The sequence below is a fragment of the Nannospalax galili genome, unplaced genomic scaffold (assembly GCF_000622305.1).
Source record: "Nannospalax galili isolate Female #2095 unplaced genomic scaffold, S.galili_v1.0 scaffold1615, whole genome shotgun sequence".
In the NCBI taxonomy this organism is placed as follows: domain Eukaryota; kingdom Metazoa; phylum Chordata; class Mammalia; order Rodentia; family Spalacidae; genus Nannospalax; species Nannospalax galili.
This window is the reverse complement of record NW_008335851.1, coordinates 200,106-223,688: the sequence shown is the minus strand read 5'-3', so window position 1 is coordinate 223,688 and position 23,583 is coordinate 200,106. Positions and strand designations below refer to the sequence as shown.

The 23,583-nt window shown below is 39.9% G+C and overlaps 1 protein-coding gene across 1 annotated transcript in view; it reads right to left on the bottom strand.

Annotated features, from left to right (window-relative positions):
- Positions 1-20,626, bottom strand: part of Map3k2 (mitogen-activated protein kinase kinase kinase 2) — a 63,544-nt gene extending 42,918 nt beyond the window's left edge. The window contains exons 1-2 of the mRNA XM_008830648.3: positions 20,489-20,626; positions 2,895-2,963 (exon numbers count right to left, since the gene is read on the bottom strand). Coding sequence (XP_008828870.1) covers positions 2,895-2,898 — 4 coding nt within the window. The 5' untranslated portion in view covers positions 2,899-2,963; positions 20,489-20,626. The remainder of the gene's footprint in view (positions 1-2,894; positions 2,964-20,488) is intronic.
- Between the last annotated feature and the right edge of the window lie 2,957 nt (positions 20,627-23,583).

The window sequence follows — 23,583 nt, the reverse complement described above, 5'->3', positions numbered from 1 at the left end:
ATCACAGGTTAAGAAAAAAATTTTTTTTATTTATGCATATGTATGTGCCTGTGTGAGTTTATTGCATGCACCATGTGCGTGCAGGTGCCCTTGGAGGCTAGAAGAGGACATCAGATTCCCTGAAACTAGCACTATTGGTGGTTGTGAGCCACTTGCTATGGGTACAAGGAATCAAACCCAGGTCCTCGACAAGAGTGGTATTACCTGTTAACCGTTAAGCCCTTTCCCAGCCCACAAAGAGAATAATTTCATAATCCTCTAAAAATATTCTTTATTCCTAACCATGGAAGACCACACCTTTAATTCCAGCACTCAGGAGGCAGAGGCAGGCAGATCTCTGTGACATCAAGGCCAGCCTGGTCTACAGAGCCAGTTCCAGGCCAGCTGGGGCTTTAGGGGAAACCCCGTCTCAAAAATAAAACAAAACAAAAATCCTTTATAAAATAACATCTTGTCAAGTTAGCTAAGCCCAACAGTAACTGGGTCATCAGTTACAATGTAATTATACCTGGTATGCCACACCAGAATGTCCATTATTGATAAAAATAAATTGTTTCTCAGTCCAAATAAGCTTAGAATGATTCCCAAATGGAACAAAATCATTTGATGGGACCTTAAAAAATATTAAGATACTTAATTCTACACTAGGGTAAGAATCCATGTATTGTTCTAATTATTTTTTTAGAAAAATCTTTAGCACTTGAATTAAGGCTTATTTATATATTTAGTATCACAGTGCCCACATAAACAAATGTCTAAGAAGGCTTTGGCTAAAATCTCTTATCCCCGTTACATATACTTATCTCCATATTAAGAAAAATGAGTAGTTTTCTATCATCTATGAAAAAAGGAATAGGCAATGTGACAAAGTTCAAGTCTTCGGAAGATAACATATACACTGAAGGGCAATGATAATGGAGTTCCTTCTTTTGCTGACTGAAGAACTACATGGTCAGTAAGAACACAGGTAGATACTGACAAGAGCTAACAAACCCACAAAAGACCAAGTGTGATCACACTCAAAGTAGAACACATCCTACTAACTCTACTAACAATCCCTTTGGTGGTCATGGGAGTCTAAGCAGATTAGACAGGCTAAAGATGTCAGAGGATCACCAGCTGACCCAACAGGCAATGAACATGGCCAGAGGACCCTAGCCTCTGACAATGAGCACAAAACCAGAAAATGCTTAAAAGATCATTTCAAAGAACATCTTTTGTCAGAAATACTAAATTTGATACACTATATACATATTATACTTTAAAAATAGAGAATATTCTAAACCAAAATTCAAATATTTGGGATTCCCTTTTTTAAAAAAGAGGGGTCTCACTACATAGCCCTGGCTAGTTTAGAACTTACTATGTAGGTCAGGCTGACCTCAAACTCACAGAGATGCCTCTGGTGCCTCTCTGCCCCTTTGCCTCTGCCTTCTGAGTGCTGGGATTAAAGGTGAGCACCTCCACACCAGCTTATGATTTCTCCTTTTAAACAGTCATAGTTTCCTATGACTACCCTTGCACATCTTTTTAAGGCAATGACTGATCTGTTTTGATGCAAACTACAGTATATATTATTATTTCAGAAGGATTAAAAAATTTAGTTAATATATAAGTCAAAGTACAGTGAAAGCAACAAAAATGAGAAGCAGACAGGAGTCAACAGAAGTTATGTCCAACTTGGAGCTAAAAGTAAGGTTGATCAGAGTGGAAAATTTATACTACTAAAGGATACTGCAGCCAGATATAGATATAGAAGAGGGATTTAAAAGTAGGAATGTGAAGATTTTGTCATACCACTTATTCCATGTACATACATTGAGACATGCTAGGCCTTCCACTAAATTTAACCTCTTAGGCCGTGTGTGTGTGTGTGTGTGTGTGTGTGTGTGTGTGTGTGTGTAAATCCATTTATTTTCATAAGCAAGTGGTAAAAAAAGAAAACAAACTTTTCATGTAAATGTCAGAGCTAAGATACCAGGATCAGTCTCAATCCATCTACTTTTCTCAATTTAGAATAGGGCAGGGCAATTGCTGCATTTCTTTCTGGTGGGTCTATCTAATCCCTGCCTCAGGGCAGAACTCCCAACACTGAGGAGAAAAGGGGAGGAGGGAGGTAAAGAAGAAAACACTGTGAAGTGCAAACTGAATGCCTGCAGCAGCCATTCCCTGGGACAAACTCACCACATACAGGATATGGTAAACTTATTGTCTCTGAGCATCAGTGATTTGCTAGTCTATCCAGCTATAAAACTATATGATTTCTTTTTCTCTTGCCATCAGACTCTAAGCATATCACAAAACATCCGAACAGTTATTCTGAATGTCCCTAGTAAGTCCTGCAGAAAACAGTCATTTCAAAACTTTAACAACATTTTTTAAAGTACTTTACCTGAAAATGTTTGGTTTGGGGATATGGGATTGAATCCAGGGCTCACACACACTAACATCCAAGCACTCTACTACTAAGCTATATCCTTTGACCTGAAGATCTACTAAGTAAATAAAACATTACATAAATCTCCTATATCATATGTTACATAAATCTGCTATATGTTTCTTTATAAAGGATTTATTGTAACATGGAGAAATATTTTCTCTCTCCTCTCACTGTCTTTTTTTAAAGTTTTATTTTTATTTTATGAGTATATTTTGCCTGAATGTATGTAAGTACACCATGTGTATACAGTGCCCATGGAGACCAAAAGAGGGAGTCAGATTCCCTATAGCTAGAGTTACAGATGGTTGTCACCTGACATGTGGGTGCTGAGAACCAAACCTGGGTCCTCTGGAAGAGGACTGCTTAACTCTTGATAGGTAAGCCATCTCTCCAGTCCCCCTCACCCTATTCTTTAACTATAAATGAAAAATACTTTCTTTTAGTTTGAACTTACCCATTATAGCAATCAGCTCAATAATTTGGAAATCACAAAAATGGTTCTCCTTTCAACATTCTTTATTGCCTTAGGAGGTAAGAAGAAAAACATATTAATAAGAAGAATCAGAAGAGGCAGCCACAAAAAGAAAAACATTGGTATAAATAACATGAATGAAGTCTGTGTATGTGTAACAAAGGGGGTGGGAGGGTGGGAAGATGGGAAGGACAGAGAGAGAGAGACTGATTTAACAGAATTCTATAGGAGGATACTTCATATTAGGAACTGACCATATAGGCACTGTTCCCAAACACACTAACATTTCAGGTTCCAAGAAAAAAAAAAAGTACTGAGCACCCAGCATACTGTTTATATAAACAGCTTGGGCACAATGAGCCATTAGCACAACACTCCTGAAATCTAAGTTCCCAGGTGTCATCCAAAGGCTAATTTGGTAAGCTAAGCAGGCCTTTCTAAGGATATGCAGTCTACCCTGCCATGTTCTTTTCTACGAAAACAGCAGTAGGAAATTAATAACATTGGTTTAAGGAAAAATGTAAAAAGGATAATTATAAGGGGCTAGAGGGTTGGTTAAGCAGTCAAGAGCACTGACTGTTCTTGCAGAGGACCCAGGTTTTGTTCCAGCACCCACATGGAGGCTAACAACCAACCATCTGTAACTCCAGTTCCAGGGGATCCAACACCCTCTTCTGACCTCCATGGGCACTGCATGAATGACAGGAGTGCACTTACATACATACAGGCAATAAATACACTCATACACATAACATAAAAATAAGTGAAAAACTTTAAAAATAATCATAATTGTGGCTGGGCATCCAATATGTAATGATATAATTTGTATAACAGGAAAAGGGAAAGATACACTTACATAAAAGTGAGTATATACAATTGCAATTAAATTGATATTAACACAAAGTATATTTTTTATGAGTTATAAAGATGTTAACTGTAATCCCTAGATCAACCACTAACTAAGTAAATCTAAAAACATACAGCAAATGACATAAAAAACTTAAAACAGCACACTACTACAACAACAACAACAAAAACAGGTGGTAATGGAGAAATTGAGGAACAAAAAGACATAACAAAGAACAGAAAATAGCAGATACATCTCATGGAAATTGCACGAAGTAAAAATGGAAAGAAAACCAATTAAAGGCCAAGACTAGCAGAATAGATTAAACCATAACTGAACTGTTGTATACAATAGACAAATTTTAGATTCAAAGACAAAATAGGTGTTAAGGGACAAAAAAAAAAAAAAAAAACCTACTAAACAAACAGTAGCCAAAAGAGGCCTAGAGTGATTATATAAGTACCAGACTGAATAAATTGTAATATAAAATCATTAGTAACTATGAGCATTTTATAACCAAAAAAAAAGGCCCGTTCATCAACATGATAACAACTATAGGCTTATATACACCTAACAAGACTCTCAAAACACATGAAACAAGAAAAGATAAAAATTAAGAGACAGATAATTCAAATATAAAAGTTGTAGACTTTAATGCCCTATATTCATCTTAAGACAGACATAATTAATTAATAAAGGAATAAATAATAAAATCCAAAGCAAACTAAGAAGTAATACAGAGTTGGGTAGAAAGAAATCAAAAACTTTAGTGAAACAAAAATTGGTTCTTTGGGGGGGATCAACCAACTAGACAAATATTTAACTAGACTAGCTAAAGGGGGGGGTGAAGGAGAAGAGAAAGAGGGAGACCGAGAACACAAACAAGTAACTACACTTAGGACCTGACATCTAAAAAGCAAAGATTAAGTTTAAAAGCAAAATTCTTCTCACAAATAAACACCCTGAACCAGTTCTTCAGAGACTTAAAGAATTATTACTAATTATTCAAAAATTGTGTTGACCTGGTTGTACGTACCTGTAATTCCAGCAACTGAGAGGCTGAGGTAAGAGGACTAAGCAGACCAGCCCGGGTTATAGAGTGAAACTCTATAACGAAACAACAAAAATACCCATTTAAAAAAATAGACTAAATACTTTTCAACTAATTCTAAAGCCAGGAGAACTGAAACTAAAACCAAAGAAATCACAAGACAAAACTACAGATCAATATCCCTTATGAAAAAAGACATAAAAATATTCAACAAAATACTGGCAAATCTAATCCAGAACATAAAAATAGGATTATATACAATGAATATATAGGATATATTCAACAAAAACAAAGAAGGTTCAGCATACAAGAATCAAGGTAATAAACTACATTAAAAGGATAAAAAATTAAAAAAAAAACCCTAGGCAGCATCCAAATACAGAAAAAAGACTATAAACATCAGCTGTAATCATCTTTTGTTTTATTTTTGTTGCTTTTGGTTCTGTTTCTATACATTAACAATGAATACTCTAGAAATGAAATTGAGAAATTCATTCCACTGACAATAGCAAAGAACAAAGTTCTTAGAAATATCTTTAAATAAATGCGAAATTTGCCAGCAAACACTACAAAGCACTGTTGAATGAAATTAGACTTAAAGATAAAGATATTCCAGGTTCTTGGATGAGAAGGCATTTTAAGACAGCAATACCCCAAAAGTGATTCAACGTAATCTCTATCAAAATTCTAAAGGTCTCTTTCCTCCAAAATGGAAAAACTAATCCTCAAATTCATAGGGAACTTCAATGGGCCCCCAAGAACCAACCAATTTACTGAAGAAGAAGAAAAAAACTGCGGGATTTACACTTCCTATCTTCAAAATGTATTACTACACAACAGTAATCAAAATAGATGAAGAGCCGCAAAAGGACAGAGATCAATGAAACAGAACTGAATCCAAAAACAAACCCAAACACCTAGAATCAGCTGATTTTAGACAATGGGGTCAAGACAATTCAATAGAAGAGCTAATTTGACCAAAGGTTTTTTATGTTTGTTTGCCTGTTTTTTTGTTGTTTAGTGGTTTCTTCCTCTTCCTCTTTTTTTTTTTTTTGTAACTTTTACAAAAACTTTATTGAGAATGTCATACATGCATAATAAGGTGTTTTGATCAAGTTTTAAAAGAGAACAAGTATATTTCCTCATAATCTGGGATTAGGTCACAGTTTCTTAAATATATCATAATCATAAAGTATTTGGTCATAGCAGCAAGAAAAGTAACATTTTACACAGACCAAGAAGTTAGTTAGTTTTAAAAATTCAGGGGAAAAAACCCTCAATTTCAGAGCTGGTATCTTACCTACCTAGTTCCAAGTGTTAGTTAATTAAAAAATTTTTAAGTTATAAAGCATTCAAGATGAAGTACTTAACAGAAACTAACTCTGGGTGGGCTCAGATGTTGGCATTAACAAAAATTTCAAAATAACTATTAAAAATACATTTAGATGTTGCGCGTGGTGACACATGCCTTTGATCCCAGCACTTGGGAGGCAGAGGCAGATGGATCTCACATCTGTGAGTTCAAGGCCAGCCTGGTCTACACAGTGAGTACCAGGCCAGCTGGGGCTACAGAGCTACCCTGTCTCAAAAAAATAAAAAATGGTACATATGCAGGTATATATAATATATATTTAGAAGAATGAAAAAAAACAGTAAGATGGCTGGGCAGGTAAAGCAGGCCTGCCATAAAGCCTGGTCACCTGAGTTTGATCCCCAGGACACCCCAGGTAGATGGAGAGAACTGGCTCCTCTAAGTTGTCCTATGACCCCTGCATGAACACTGTGACACACACGTACCACATACATACACAATAAGTAAATGTAACAAAAGGTTTTTAAAAAAGGAAAATCTAATATTTCAAAAACAGAGACCGTCAATAAGCAGAAATCACAAGAAAAACAATTAATGTAGAGCTCTAGACTTGAAAAGCATAAATTATTAAGTGGATTCAACACTAAACCTAAGATGGCAGAAAAAAAACTTGACAAAAATAAAATCAGTAAGAATTGTATGTCCTAAAAGACATGAAAGGAGAGGGATCTGTTGGGAAGAAGAGGGCGTCCATGAGTGTGAGAGGAAGAATGAGAGAGGGTAATGGAGTAGGGGAGAGAAATGGCCTAAACATAGTATATGCGTGTATGAAACTGTTAAAATTATACAATCTAAAGAGGCAGGTGGACCTCTATGAGTTCAAGGCCAGCCTGGTCTACATATTAAGATCCAGGCCAGCTGGGGCTACAGGGAGACCCTGTCTCAAAAAGACTGAAGAAAAAAAAGAACAAAGACAAAAAGATTAGGAAAAACATAGTCTCAAATACAGTATGCAGGCCAAAATATGTTAATGTTTCAGAAGAGAAGATAAAAAAGGAGAAAGAAAAAATATTTGAAGAATTAATGCTACAGTCACCCCTAAATTTGAAGAAAAATGTCAGTGCACACAGTCAAAAAGCTTAATACGCTAAATAATCTGAAAATCCAGAGATCTACAAATAGACATATCATGTCATAGTCAAACTGCAAAAAGAAGGCTGGAGAGATGGCTCAATGAGTAAAGTGTTTTTCTGCATAAGTGTGAAGACCCAAGTTCAGATCCCCAGCACCCATGTAAAAGCCAGGCACTGTGGCATTGCTAACACCAGCAATGGGAGGGAAGACAAGCGGATCCCGGGGTTCCCTACAAAAAAATATTTCTATTAGAAAGACTAGAGGCCATAGGCAGTAGAATGACATTAGATGGTAAAAGTAAAACACCAAGATGTACAAGAATCATATAATCAACAAAACAAGCCTTCAAAACTGAAGATGAAATAACGGCATACCAAGACAAAATCTGAGAGACGTTACTGCAAGAACTGCACACCTTAAATTTCAGCACTTGGGAGGCAGAGGTAGGTAGATCTCTGTGGGATGGAGGCCAGCCTGGTCCAGATCAGCTGGGGCTACAAGAAGGGGAAAAGGCGGGCGGGGGGGGGGCACACAAGATGTTGTTCAGGCTGAGAAAAAAATGACATCAAATGGCTGGAGAAATAGCTCACTCAGTGTCAGACATGAGTTCAGATTCTTAGCAGCTTCACACACATGGGTTCTGGGGCTCCCTAGCCAGTCAATCTAGCCTAATCAGTTAGCTCCAGGCCAATGGGACATCCTGTTCCAAAAAACAAAATAGGACATGTGTATTGACTGCATTAATTTGCACAATACATGAAAGACATTCTATTTAATATAAACTACCACCCATAGCCCAACATTACCAAGACAGATCTGGGGCCTTAAAATAAATTTCAATTACTGAAAAGAATTGAGATCATATAAAATTTGTTCTGACTATAACTGAATCAACCTAGGAAACAACAGACAAGAGGAAAATTTCTAAACATCTGGAAATAAAGCAGTACATGTCTATTTAGTGCAGAGCTAAAAGAGAAAGTCTCAAAAATTAAAATACATAGATATGAATGGAAACTCAACATAAAAATATAAAATGCAAATGAAGTAGTACTAAGAAAAAATACAATACCATACTGTCCTGCTGGTCCCTTCCCCAAAACAGATGCCCCAACTAACATCTTTGGACTCTTCCCAATATTGAAAGGGGTAGATAAGAATAAACTCTGTCATACTGGACTGGGACTGAAGGTGTTATTATGGCATCATGTTTCTTAAAATGTTTAGAAAGAGAAACAGACACAAATGTATGTGATACTTGTATTTTACAGCTTAGAAGCCCAAAACAAAAGTACATGAAGATTCATGGGAATATGGGAAAAGAGCACAAGTGGAGAGGTGGCTCAGCAAATAAAAGCATTTCCCACACAAACCTGATGATCTGAGTTTGATCCCCACAGCCCACATTGGAAGAGGCATGTGTGAACATAGGCACACAAGAACACACGCGCGTGAGCACACACACACACACAAAATCATAAATGATGTGTTTCAAAGAGAAACTAAGAACAGTCAGAAGGGGCTTGCTTCCACTAGCCAAATATTAGATCATCAAGCATCAGAATAATGATGGATTATAAAATAAAAAGGAAACCATGAGTACATAGAGATATAAGCAAATTAACCAATAATGGTAAGAAATGAAAGCTTTTTCTTACAAAAAAATATCAAGGCATACCCCCAGGTCACTCATATACCTCAGCAACCCCTCAGCCATCTCTGTAAGTGAGCTCAGTAAAGTCATTGGTTCCCCAGGAAAACTTTAATCAAACATTGGTTTGACACTAGAACCTTAAAAGGGGATAAGCATTGCTTAGTATCCCCCAGGAAAAGAATATTCACAACAGATGAAAAATTTATTTGTTAATGTTATTATATCTCATAATTACTAAAAAAGAAAATGAGAATAAAAAAGATGCTCAAAGGATATGGAAACGGAGATATTTTCCCAAATAGAAAAAAATGAGAAAGCCTAAGCAAGTGATGAGGGTCTGTGTAGGTTTGCTGTGATATATAAAGGATGAGACAAAAATAATATACATAATATTAAAATTTCTAAGGTCATAGTTTAGTCAATTAGTTTAAGGAACAAAATATATGCCTACTAAAGATTTATCTGAGAACGTTTGGTTTTTGCCCAAGCTTTATCTACACAGCACAAGGTAATTAAAAGTACCAGACTGGTCGAACTAGCCTTCTTGGATGTTTAACAGCCATATTTTGAGGCCTATACTAATGTGGTCAGAGGGACTTAAAGGACAGTTTTTGCTCCTTGCCCTCCAAAATGAACTAAGCTGCAGGGGACTATGGAGCATCTCTCAAAATGTCCTGTAACTGTGGTGAGTCACCTGCCCTCCTGTTCAGGGAGGCCATGGAGACACCACCAGATGGACTTGAAAGAGTGTCCAGTCTACATAGAGGAGAGTCAACACAGAGGAAACATTTTCTCCACGCTTCCAAGTAAAGCCAGCCACAGTCGAGCAGGACCTCTGACTTGTCTTCATATAGATGGAACTGGTAAAAGAAATGAGCCAGGGGCTCCTCCCAAGCCCATGTGACCCCTGAGGAACAGATCCTCAAACGACCTTAAGTGTAAATATTATTTGGGCCAATTGTATGGTCTTAAACACCCCAAAAGAAAGCATAACCAAAGATTAAAGTGATCCATATATTTCTTTAAGAGTTCAAGGGATTATACTTCACAGACATTAGGTTTAAGTCCACATAAAATGTTATTTAGAGAATTATTTCTCATTGATGATTTTGTTTCTAAGCAGAAAGTGCTGCTCAGATGTAAGACTTCAAATCTTGGTCTGCAATACTGTAGTGCCCACCTGTAGCTAAGGGAGACAACCCACTATTGTTCCAAAATGATGGCCAAATTTGTTTTCTCCCCGATCTAAAAGCATTTGAGAAGGAACTGACACTCTAACAGCTATCAAAATACCTGAAAGCAAATCCTGAATCCATCACTCTAGAGTCCAGCCTTGGAAGACAAAAGAAAAATGAGGAAGAACCCAATAGAAGGATGCTTTTGGAAGCCCTTGTCAAGAAATTCCAATGGACTCATATACATTTGAAATCTGCCCTGTTCTTTTTTCTAGCTCCCTGTCTAGAACTTGTAATGTTAATTACTCTTGCCTTTACTTCTCCTTCACATCTCCTATTCACCAGTCAAGGACTTTCTTTTCCCCCTTCAGATAAGAGTTATGCAATCTGGGAGTCTTTTAGATAGACCCACTGAAGGGGTACCCCAATTGATTCACCCTGTGTCCCTGGTCAGCATGGAGGAACCCAGAGCAGTCTGTATCCGGATTCCCTATTGGCAAGTTGGGTAACCTCTTCAGAAGATAGTGTGATAAGAATAAGAGGTAGGAATTGGCTAGGCAGTTAAAAAATACCCCAAAGAAAAGTAGCCAGCTTCTTGGCCAGAAGTCAAAATGTGCTCGGGCCTCTTAGCAACACATTCTGTTCCATAATTATTTAAAAATAAATAAAAAATAAAACTGTTCCCAAAATACTTAATATACATATGGAAATAATGAAACTCTCCTGGAATAATTAAAGGCAGCAAAACTTTCCTAGAAGCAATAACTTTGGCTAAGGACCCCTTTTAAATTACACTTTATTTTGTGTGTGTGCATGTTTATATGTGTCTGTGTCTGTGTGTGTACAGGGGCACTGGTGTGCATGTATCACAGCATGTGGAAGTCAGAGGACAAGTTTGGGGAGTTGATTTTCTCCTCCTACCATGTTGAGTCCTGAGGATTTGAACTCAGTGGTTGTCAGGCTTAGAGGTAGGCACCTTCACGTGTTGAGCTATCTTGCTAGTCCTTGGGTAAGTTTTAATAATTTTTGTAATCTCAAATTGATTGAATGATCACACATATACAATGGTAGTAGCTTTTAAACAGTCCTGAATACCCTCAGAGAAAACTTAATTTACATCTGGTGTTTCCTGTGTTCCTGATGGTCATTACATCAAGAATATATCTGCTTTCTTTCTCCTACCAAATTTATAAAAGTTTTTTAATGTTTTATCATTTGATATATAAAGGCAAAATGTAGTTTATTTGGCAAATTAAATTTGAGTTCTACATTTCCTTAGGAAGCAGAGAACTGTCACAGTGCCATTTTAAAGAAGTTCAAAATTTGATGGTAAAGCTGGGTTTGTCGGGCTCCATCTGTAACCCCAACACTCAAGACAAAGGCAGGAAAATTAGGAGTTCAAGGCCAGTCTGGGCCTCACAGCAAGTTTCAAGCCAACCTTGGAAACATAAAACAAACATAAAACAAAACCAATGTGGCTGGAGAGATGGCTCAGCAGTTAAGAACACAGGATCCAAGTTCAGTTCCCAGCACCCACACTGGGCAGTTCACAACCATCTTAATTCCATATCCAGGGTACCTGAGTTCTTCTGGCCTTCACAGGCACCTGCATGCACACACACAGACACACATATACATATAATTTTTAAAAATTTTTTTAAATTGCAGCAGTTGTGAACCTAGGCCACTACAAATCTATGTCATATATATGAAAAGGAGATAAAAGAAACTATGTCCCAGGTTTATTAAATGCTGAAAAACAACCACATATCCACAACCCAGGCACTGAGATTTCATGCTTAGCAAATGTCAGTTCCCTTGTCTTCCTTCAAACAAAACAGTTCAGAGTTACAGGCATGTTAAATGCTAACAAATTCTATTATCTTTCCCCTCCCTCTCTCCCTCCCTCCCTCCCTCCCCTCCTCTTTCTCAGGTATTACAGCCTCCTTCCCTCCCTCCCTCCCCCGGCCCTCAGATATTACAGGGGGGAAAACAACATTTGGTTTTGTTTTTTGAAACAGGGTCTCACATTCTACAGTTCAGCCTAGCTTCAAAGTGACAATCCTCCTGCCTCAGTCTCCCAAGTACCAGGAATACAGGCATGTGGTACACTGTCTGACACATATTTTAATTTGTAACATTCCTTCTTACTCCTCCACATTTCCTCTCAAGGGTCATGATTCCTAAGAAAATAAGGAGAGAAAGCATAGTGGTTAAAAGCTTAGACTGGGGCCAAACTCCTTTAGTTGGAACTCTGCATCTGTCATTTAACAAGTATGTAACCTTAGACAAGTGACTATACTCTTTGCTTAGCTTCCTTACTTGAAATATGGAGATGGTGTTATAAAACCATCACCTGACTGCTATGGAAATGAAACCAAGTTCTATGCCATCAAGCATGGTTTAATGCAAGGCTTCTGGCTATAAAATACTTTTAAGAGATTTCATTCAGATCAACTAATCACAATAAATAAAGCCATTTATCCTCTTTCCAAATTGTCCTAAAACAAATCTACTCAGTATACTGCTGTCACGTTAAACCTCACAAGCAAAAAAGAATGTGTTCTCTTCTAACCCTCTTGTATTTTCTGTTAAGCTGAATCATAGGTTGGACTGGTCTTTAAGCAAGACAGACCAGATGTACTTTCACAAATACAGAAATGTGAAAGTCAAGGCTGAGGCTATATCTAGTGGCAGAGTACTAGTATACCCAAGGTCCTGGGCTTGGTCCCTAGCCCTAAAAATCAAATTTTAATGTTATTCTGTCTTTCTAATAAATGGCAACTTTAAGACTATACTTGTTTTCTGCCTGTCTAGCTTGTGACCATAAGAAAATCCAAAATACTTTTTTTGTTTTAATGTAATAAGGAAATAAGGTTAGTGTCACCTGATTCAATCTAAACAGAAATCAATTCATGTGATTAAACCTTTTTGACTCAGAACCATTTTTTTCTCCTGAGAAAATTTTACACAACCACATACGTTGGTACACAAAATAGATATACAAATCAAACATTTACTGATAATACACTATAAAGAATTTTATTTTAAATGGATTTTAAAATTACTTTTATTATCATTAGTGTGTGTATGGTGTGTGTGTAGGTACACATGTATCATTCAGACTTACTCAAATATTGATCAGAATTCTATGACTTAGGAAGCATCAAAAAGGAAAAGTATGAATAGTATCTCAACGTGGGGGAATGTTTTTTTAAAACATGTTGGCCTATCTCAGAAAATCCCAGTGCACACATTCCTACAGAGAATGCTACAAATGATGAGTCCCTTTGAGCAATGTGGAAGTAGCAAGCTAGTTAAGAAGCTTTGCTGCTCCAACTGGAAAGCCATGCAAAATCTCAACTCTACTATGTGATTCTGCACAAGTGCCTTCATATTTCTAAGTCTCAGTTTCTTCACCTATAAAATGATCTGCCATGGTTATTCATAGGTTAAAAAATATGGAAGGGGTACTGGGGGGCAGCCTGAAGAGTAGAATCTTTTCCTAGCAAGTAGGATGTGCTGGGTTGACCCCTAGCACCACAATAAAATAAATAAATATAAATAAATAAATAATTCTAAAAGTGGAATGAAGTTTCTGGCATACAAGAAACATTCAAACATTATTATTCCTTCCTTCCAAGACACACTAAAATTTACAGAAAATCATGCAATGTCCCGAATGCCAGAAGACAAGCCGCTAAGAAACAGGAACAGAAAACCAAAGAGAAGACAGGGCTGAGATGCAATCAAGAATGAGATTTTTAAAAAAGGAAATAGGCACGATCAAGGATTGCTGCGTGTGCTTACTAGTTTCTGTCAACTTCACACAAACCTAGACATACCTGGGAAGAAAGAATCTCAACTGAGGTCATGCCTCTGTCAGAAGTAAGCCAGTAAACAGTGTTCTTCCATGGTCTGCTTCAATTCCTGCATCCAAATTCCTGTCTTGGCTTCCCTCAAAGATGGACTGTAACCTCTAAGCCAAATAAATCCTTTCCTTCCCAAGTTGCTTTTGATGTGGTGTTTATCACAAAAATAGAAAATAAACTAAAACAGAAATTGGTACCAGAGGGTAGGATCTTGCTGTGATGGACATGACCATGTTGTTTTCAGAGAAGATTGTGGAAGATTTTTGGAGCTTTGCACTGGAGAAGCAATTGAGTCCTCAAAGCTTAATGGGCTGTTGTGGAAGGTAATGCTGAGAGAAACATGATTAAGGCCTGGCTTGTGAAGTTTCAGAAGGAAACTTTAAGTCCCTCAAGGACTATCCAGGCCACTTGTGTGATATTTTTTATTAAGAATATGTGGTTTTAGCCAGGCGTGGTGGTGCACAACTTTAATCCCAGCACTCGGGAGGCAGAGGCAGGCGGATCTCTATGAGTTCAAGGCCAGCCTGGTCTACATAGTGAGTTCCAGGACAGCTGGGCCTACAGGGAGACCCTGTCTCAAAAAGACGAAGACCAAAAAAAAAAAAAAAAAAAATGTGGTTTCCAGTCAGCTGGAGCTGAGGAATGCTGTGACAAACAAGAGACTAGTACCACTGAAATGAAACCTTTGTTTTACTAAGACAATAGATGCTGGTTAGCTGGGACTGAAAAATCAGCTCTGATTAGTAAGAGACCAGCATCATTAAAGTGAATCTTTCCTCAGGGTCAGCAGAAAGAAGCTGTGGTCCCAAGGGGACCAAGGCTACATCTCATCCTGGAAGTCGAACTTGGTAATATGTAAAAGTACTGATTTTGGCAGCATGAAAGCTGCAGAACTGAAGGAGTCATGGAGAACAGATGAGACTTGACACTGTATGGCAGGACTAAAAGAGAGTTAAGAGAGGCCGTTTGTGAAGGTGCAGCTTCAGCTGCAGTGGAGACTCCAGAGTTGAAGGGATCACAGAGAGAAGCCATGGCTTGGCACAATGAAAAGCCAGGAGGGGCCACTGGGGAAGGTGCAGCCTTGGTTGAAGTGGAAACCCCAAGATATCCACGGTGCCAGGAGCATGGGATGACTACCAAGGGCACAGCACATGTAGAGTGGAGCTGCCCTGAGTCTATAAGACAAGCTGTGTGTGTTATGGGGTAGGTAGAGAGGTGGAGTTCCCCAAGTCCTCTGGAACCTAGAACATCATGAGTAAGTCCTAGACCACAGACACTAAGTTTTTTTACATTATTGTAAATTGGTTTTGCTTTGACAGCAACTGTGTCCAGGTTCTTCCCTCTCAATTAAAAACATTTGTAACCTATTTTTGGATTTTGCAGAAGCCCATAGTTAAGAGACTGATTTTTAAGACTGTTAAACTTTTTTGTTTTTTTGAAACAGGATCTCCCTGTGTCTCCAGCTGGCCTGGAACTTGCTAATGTAGACAAGGCTGGCCTCAATCTTACAGAGATCCTCCTGCTTCTGCCTCCTGAGTGCTGGGATTAAAGGTGTGTACCACCATGCCTGGCTCAAGACTGTTAAACTTTTTTTTAAATATTTTATTTATTTTTATTTTATGTGTATGAGTGTATTGCCTGCATGTACGTGAGTACACCCATGTCGTGCAATGCCGCGGAGGTCAGAAGACGGCTTCAGATTCCCCTGGAACTGCAGTTAAGGACGGTTCATGGCCACCATGTTGGTGCTGGGAATCGAACCCGGGTCCTCTGCAAGAGCAGTCAGTGCTCTTAACCATTGAGCCATCTCTCCAGCCCCAAGAATGTTAAACTTTTAAAGTTGTATTTTATATTGTGGTATTAACATATGATCTTACGGACAAAGAAAGACAAGGTAGTGACTTAAAATAATGTGTGTGTCAAAACTGACAAGAAGTGGATGTTGATTAGTTTTTGTAAATTTAACAAACCTAGACATACCTGGGAAGAGGAAATCTCAACTAAGGAATTATCTCCATCAGACTGGCCTATGGTCATGTCTCTGAGGCATTTTCTTAATTGCTAATTGATATGGAGGGACCACCCTGCTGTGAGCAATGCCACCCCTAGGAGGTGGGCCTGGACTGTATAAGAAAAGTAGCTGATGGGGCTACAAAGATGGCTCAGTGATTACAAGCACTGGCTGTTCTTCCAGAGGACCTGGGTTTGGTTCCTAGTACATGATGGCTAACAACCATCTATGACCCCAATTCCAAGGGTCTGATGCCCTCTTCTGGCCTCTTCGGGCATCGCACTATACAGGTGCACTTACATATATGCAGACAAAACACTCATACACATAAAACGAAAAAAAAAAAAAGTAGCTGCACAAATGAGAGAAAGCAAGTCAGTACAAATGTTTCCTCCATGTTCTCTGCTTCAGTTCCTGCCTCAAATGCCTATCTTGGTTTCCCTAGATGATGGACTGTAACCCATAAGCCAACTAAATAAACCTTTTCCTCCCCATATTGCTTTTAATCATGTTTATTACAGCAACCAGAAAGAAATTAGGTAACCAAGAAAAGAAAGATTTAAATGAGAATTAAAATACTCATGAATGTAGTAGAATGAAATGAGATCTATCACCCTGCCCAAAGGTCAATTCAAAATGGATCAAAGACCTTAATGTAAGACCTGAAACTATGGAACTGATAGAGGAAAACATAGGGAAAACATTTCAAGATATAGCTATTGGTAAGGACTTTTGAAAAAGACTCCAATAGCACAGGAAATAATTCAAAAAATTGTCCACTGGGGTTACATGAAATTAAAAGTCTTCTGCACAGCAAAAGAAACAATCACCAGAGTGAAAAGACAATCTACAGTGTGTGGGGGGGAATCTTTGCCAAATATACTTCAGACAGGGATCTATCACCTAGAATATATAAAGAATGGCAACAATTAAATGCCAAAAAACCTAATCATCCAATCAATATATGGGCTAATGAAATGAATGGACAGTTCTCTAATACACAATTGGTCAATAAATACTCGGAAGTGTTCCTTAAGTCATTAGGAAAATACAAATTACAACTACTTTGAGATTCCATCTCACCTAGTCAGAATGGCTATCACACACACTTGCACACATACAGAATGACAATGGTGGCAAGGACATGGAGTTTAAGAGGACCCCTTACACACTGCTAACAGGAATGTAAATTTGTATAGCCATTATGGAAACTAGTATGGAGGTTTCTCAATAAACTAAAAATAGTGCTGCCATATGACCCAGCTATAACACTCTTGGGTATATACCTGAAAGACTCAAGTCAACAAACTACACAGATATATCCTTGTTTACTGCTGCACAATTCAGAATAGTCAGGAAATTTGAACCAGCTTAAATGTCCATCAACAGATGAACCAATAAAGAAATGTTGCACATATACACAATGGAATTTTATTTAACCATGAAGAAAAATGAAATTATGACATTTGCAGGAAAATGGATGGAAATGGAAATCATTATGTTAGTCAAAATAGGCCAGGCTCAGAAAGGCAAATTAAAATTGTGTGTGTCTGAACACTTGTGTCTAATGTAGGTTATGAAACTATAAAGGAGATCATGAAATCGGAGGAAGAAATCTTAGGGAGGGGGAGTAATAAATCTATGTGACATGAAAGCAGAAGGGGGGAGTATCTGGGGAAGAAAGAGAACAGTAGGGGGAGGGGTAGATGAGATGGAGGAGTGAGATGAATTAGAACAAAGTATAATGACACATTATGTATGAAAATGCTATAATGAAACCCATTACTTTGTATGCTAATTTTTAAAATTAGGTGAAATAATAAAAAACAAATACACCTGGCATGAAAAATACATAATTGGTTTTGGAGGGTTAAAAGAACAGACCTGTCAATGTTGTATGGAAGGAAGTTATACCTAAGAAGCTCTACTAGAATGAAAAATAACAAAGAGATGAAAATTGCTAGATGAGGTGGAGAATGCCTTTAATACCTGCATGACTTTTAATCCCAGCACTCAGGAGGAGAGGCAAGCCAATCTCTATGAGTTCCAGGCCAGCCAGGGGTACACAGTGAGACCCTGCCTCAAAACAAACAAAAACCAAAGAGATAAAAATATTAAGAAATGACAGATGTAGACAGTGGAGATCTAATCTTAAAATTGTAGACATTCCAAAGGAACCAGAACAAAAAGCAAACATAAGACATTTAAAAAAGATAAAAAACTTGAAGGTGAAACAAAATTAAGAATGTCACGGGTGGTAGAGGACGCACAAGGCCCTGGTTCAAACACACTAAAAAAATAAGTTATGATTATATAACCTTGAATTCTTTCTTTAAATATCTGTATACTAATACAACTATAAACAGGTACTAGAAAGCAGGCAACTTTGGTTTCTTACTCCACATATTGCTGTTTGCCGTTGACATGTTTTCTTTTTTAAAATTTATTTTTATTTTATGTGTATGAGTGTATTGCCTACATGTGTAAATGCACCCATGTCATGCAATGCCTGTGGAGGTCAGAAGAAGGCGTCCAATTCCCCTGGAACTGGAGTTACAATTGTTAGCCACCATGTGGGTGCTGGGAATCGAACCTGGGTCCTCTCTAAGAGCAGTCAGTGCTCTTAACCACTGAGCCATCTCCAGCTCCTGACATGTTTTCTTTATGCTTAAAATCACTTTCATAATAAAAAGTTGAAGAGGAATAACTTAGAGAGTTCCAATTCTCTAAGGAGGTGAGGGAGGGGGAGAAACAACCTTAAAACCCAACTGTAGAAAACAGCACACTTAAACATGACCACATTTTAATACAGCATCTACTAGGTTTGCCCCTTTGGCAGCAGCAAACTAGATAAAAATGCTCCACCTAAAACATCCCTTGAAAGATTCAATCTTATGTAATATTTGAATTATCTCAGCAGTTAAGAGCACTGGCTGCTCTTGCAGACAACCTGGTTCAATTCCCAGCACGCACATAGTGGCAAACAACCATCCTTAACTCCAGTTCCAGAGGATCTGACACCCTCTTCTGACCTCCACCAGCACTGCACGACACAGGTGCACTTACACACATGAAGGCAATACACTCATACACATAAAGTATTAAAAATGTAATATAATAATCTAAGATAAGCCTTTAACAGCTAGTTCTCTCAAAACAGACCATGGAAAGCAAGACTAGATGAAAATTCTTTAATGGTATCAAATTCAACCTGATTCAATATATGTATTCTAACCAAACAATACCTGTTAACTCTGTTATGTGACCTTTTCTCTATAGGTATTACAAAGACATTCAACTACAAATTTTCTTCAACATGTAATATACTAGTGAAATTACAGAGTATCATGATTGAGCATTATTAGGTTTCCTAAACATCTGTAGCTACATGAAGCTTCAATTACTCCAAAGGAATTACCAGCCTTTTCTTTTGTAAAGAGTTCCAGCTCTGCTTATTCACTAACCCAGTTAATCAAACAATAAAATGCTAAAATGAGAATTTTCAGTTAGCTTATTAATACAGATTAGTAATCTGCACAAATGATGAAAAGAGATAACCTGTAAATTCTACACATTAAATTTTGACATTAAACTCGGAAATATTGCATAAGACAATGCAAAATTACTGCATGTTGACATTGCCACATTATCTAGCAACAAATTTTGCAATAAGGAAATCTCAAGCAAATAACCCAACTGTGAGTTCCCTATATGCGTCGAGAACAAACTACAAAATAAAACTGTAACCTAAAGAATATGCAGCTTTGTCAAATATATTTCTTTTCAATCAAAATGAGAAAATGTTTTCTGTACAGTCCTATCACATCAAAGAATGTCTGGAGCCACTTTTCCACAAGTAATGTTTTTGAAAAAGAAAATGACTGGACAAGGCTGTAGCAAAATACACGCAACAACCTTCATCAGGGAAGTGTAAACTCTTATCTACCTAGGTGTTAGGAAATTTATACCCAGGGACAAACTCTCTAGTCAGTCTCATTTTTCTCGCGTGTTTTACAAGACGGGGGAAAACAGTCCTACACTAACACATCTGCACATCTGAAACAAGGGCTTCCTCGATGGCCACCAGCATGACCTTGGGCAGTAACACCTTCATCTCAGCATGGCTGGGAAGTGGAGTTGATGCACAAGTACAGTGTGCAAAGCAAGGGGCACAGTGAGCGCTGGACAGCCGCTCTAAGATGGGAGAAGGGGGAAACAACCTTCACCGGGAGACTGCCACACTGACAATGCAAAGACAAGCACTTTTTTGGCTCACAGCACGTACGTTCCAGCTTCTTCCCTACGATCAGCTGCTATCTTCCGATTAAAATAAAATCCCCGTGCAGGGTCCGGCAGTTTCCCAACCCACTTCGCGAACACCGGATGGGGATGGGGATGGGGATGGGGATGGGGGGGTACCTGATGCCTGCCCTCCCCGGAGCAGGGCGATCCCCCGCCAGCGGAACCCCCGCCCGCTGCCCCTGCCACACACACAGGCGCGCGGAGCCAGAAGCACTTACCCGCAGAGCGGCGGGGACTCGCCGAGCCGAGGGCCGAGCTCGCCCCTCCGCCCCCGAGCGGCCTGTCACCGCGGCCCCCGGTTAGCTGTGCCTTGTGGGGGTCCCCGGGGGCCGGAGGGCCACAGCAGGAGCCGGGCGCAGGCCGGGGGCCAGGCTCGACCTCCTTCACATGGAGCCAGGGGCGACGGGCGCGCGGCCCAGGGCCTCTCCGGAGCTTCTCGCTCGCTACAGCCCGGAGGCCCGCGGGGGAAGCTGGGCAGACCTGGCAGAGGAAGCCGCGAACCGCGCCGTCAGAGCCCGGAGAAGACGCGAAGCGGGAGCGGCGGCGTGGCCTGGACCTCCGCTGTCTGTCGTCCTCGCAGTTGGCCGCGCGACCCCCGAGCACCGCGCCGCCCTAGTCAGGCACGGGTAGCCGGGCCGCCACTACACACCGACCCGTGATGTCTGGCGTAGCGCGACGGCTCACGTCACGTCACAGCTCGGGTGCGCGCAGCCCCTCCTCCCTCCCGAAGCGGAACCACCGCAGCCGCGCGCCCAACAGAGGCGCCTGCGCACTGTAGGCTGCGCCCACGCACACGACAGCCCCGCCCACCCAGGGCCCGCCCACTCACGGCGCTACGTTCCCAGTCCTGGCTCTGGCACCGGCGCTGTTGTCTGGCCTGGTGCGCACGCACCCGAAAACGCGGAGTTTTGCGCACGCGTGGAAATGCAAGTTGTCGAGTGGGAGAACCGGTTTCCCTATCGACCCCCAGCATCCCCGAGAAGTAGTGACCCTCTACAGATCGAGGCAGGGTGTCAGAAGACGAAGGGCCCTCTGCCTCCACAGACCTCACCATTCTGTAAAGGACTTTTAACAATTACTTGGTTTTACCACCGCCTTAATTGCAACTTGAGATGTTTGCGTTTTCTGTTCACTGTTCTTCCGTTCCTATATGGTGTATCACGTATCTTCCCGTTTACAAGATGTAGAAACCTCCTCCCAGAGACGAGTTGACATGACACCCCTCCCCCAGCCCAAAAGCTACTGGAATCTCTCACCGCATCCTTCCCTTGGCTCCCATTTACCGAGGTAAAATACAGATTAATCAGCCTAGCCCTAAAGGCCCTCGGTCGAGTGACCTGCTCTCAGATTTTATCCCACTCTGATCCGCCGCCCCATCTCTCCACCAATACCCCTTACAATTTCCTGTGCCATTCTTCCTTGGTTCTCGATACAATCTGATCCCCCTTCCTGCTTGTGGCAGACCACAATTCCACCCCCATCCTTTGACCTGGGAGAGATAGGAGCTGCAGGACTATGCCCAGAGGTTAGAAGAGACCCAAGCTGTCAAGGGAGGTGGCCTGGCAGCAATGTGGAAGGACCTAGGGAGAGTGTTGAATATCAAAACATCCGAGTCCCCTTCCCAGAATTGTCATTACAGACCCACTGGCAGAGATATCAACTGCAAAAGAGCAAAGATGGTGTACACCAAATATATTGAGAGCTAAGAGAGAAATCAGTTTATTTCCATTTGTTTAAAGAGTAGGACTTTCCAACATATATGCAGAAAATCAAGGCAGTCTTTAAGATTCTTTTTAAGGGCCAGTGAGATGGCTCAACGGGTAAAGGCCCTTGCCGCACAACTCTGATGACTAGAGTTTGATCCCCAAAGCCATGGTGGAAGGAGAGAACTACTCCCAAAGGTTAACCTCTGGCCTCCACATGTGTACATGGTATGTGCACCAACATACACAACACACATGCACAAACACAGTGATGATAAAATATTTAATAAATTCTTTTAAGTGCTGGGAGGGGTGGTGCATGTCTATAATCCCAGCACTCAGGAGACAGAAGCAGGTGAATGACCCTGAATTCAAGGCCAGCCTGGTCCACATAGTGAATCCCAGGCCAGCTGTTGCCACAGGGAGACCCCGTCTCAAAAAGACCGAAAAAATATTTTAAGATCTGTATGGCCACAGAAATGAGTGTCTCAAAGCCCATAAAGATTGTGTAGGGGGGCAGGGTGTTGTGGTGCATGCCTTTAGTCCCAGCACTTGGGAGGCAGAGGCAGGCAGATCTCTGTGAGTTTGAGGCCAGCCTGTTCTACAAAGTGAGTTCCAGGCCAGCTGGAACTGGGAGACCCTGTCTCAAAAAGACCAAAAAAAAAAGAGTGTGTAGGGGGATGGGGACTGGAGATATATGGCTCAGTGGTTATGAGCACTGGCTGCAGAGGACCTAGGTTCAGCTCCCAGCACCCACATGGCAGCTAATAACTGTAACTCCAGTTCCAGGGGAGCCAGTACCCTCTTCTGACCTCCACAAGCACTGCACAACATGGATACACTTATATACATGCAGGCAATACATTCATACACATAAAATAAAATATTTTTAAAGATAAAAATTTTTTTAATTTAAAAATGAGTGTCGAACCATGGGTTTCACATTCCCTACAGACACTCTATCATTGAGCTGAACCTCCAGCTAAGATAGCATTTAAATCCTTAAATTGTCTCTTGTTCTCCATAGTTCCTGGCCTAACCACATGGCAGACATTAAATAAATGTCTTTTTAACCAAGTAATCTATGGATCTTTCTTTATACCTTTGCTCACTACTTCACTTCCCTTCCCTCACCTGCTGCACCAAAGGTTTCTTAGAAACCCTGTATATATTTGCGGTAGCTATTCTTTCTCTTCATCATTTTTTTTGTCTCTTTGAGACAGGGTCTCCTTGTAGTCCCAGTTGTCCTGGAACTCACTATGTAGACCAGGCTGGCCTCAAACTCACAAAGATCCGCCTGCCTCTGCCTCCCAAGTTCTGGGATTAAAGGTATGTGCCACCATGCCTGGCTCTCTTCATCTTTTATACTGGTGACTTTTCCCCTTAGATATTAAATCTTGACCTGTTTGGTTATTTTAATATACGTGATTACAAATTAGGGCCAGGTGTGATGGTGCACCCCTGTAATCCCCCCCTGAAAAGCTGAAGTGGGCAGACCCTTGGGATTCAAGGCCAACCTATGCTCTATAGCTGACCTGACCTGAATAGTAAGTTTCTGTCTCAAAAAAAATAAAAATTGATCTTGGTCTTCTTTTTAAAATTTTTTTTAA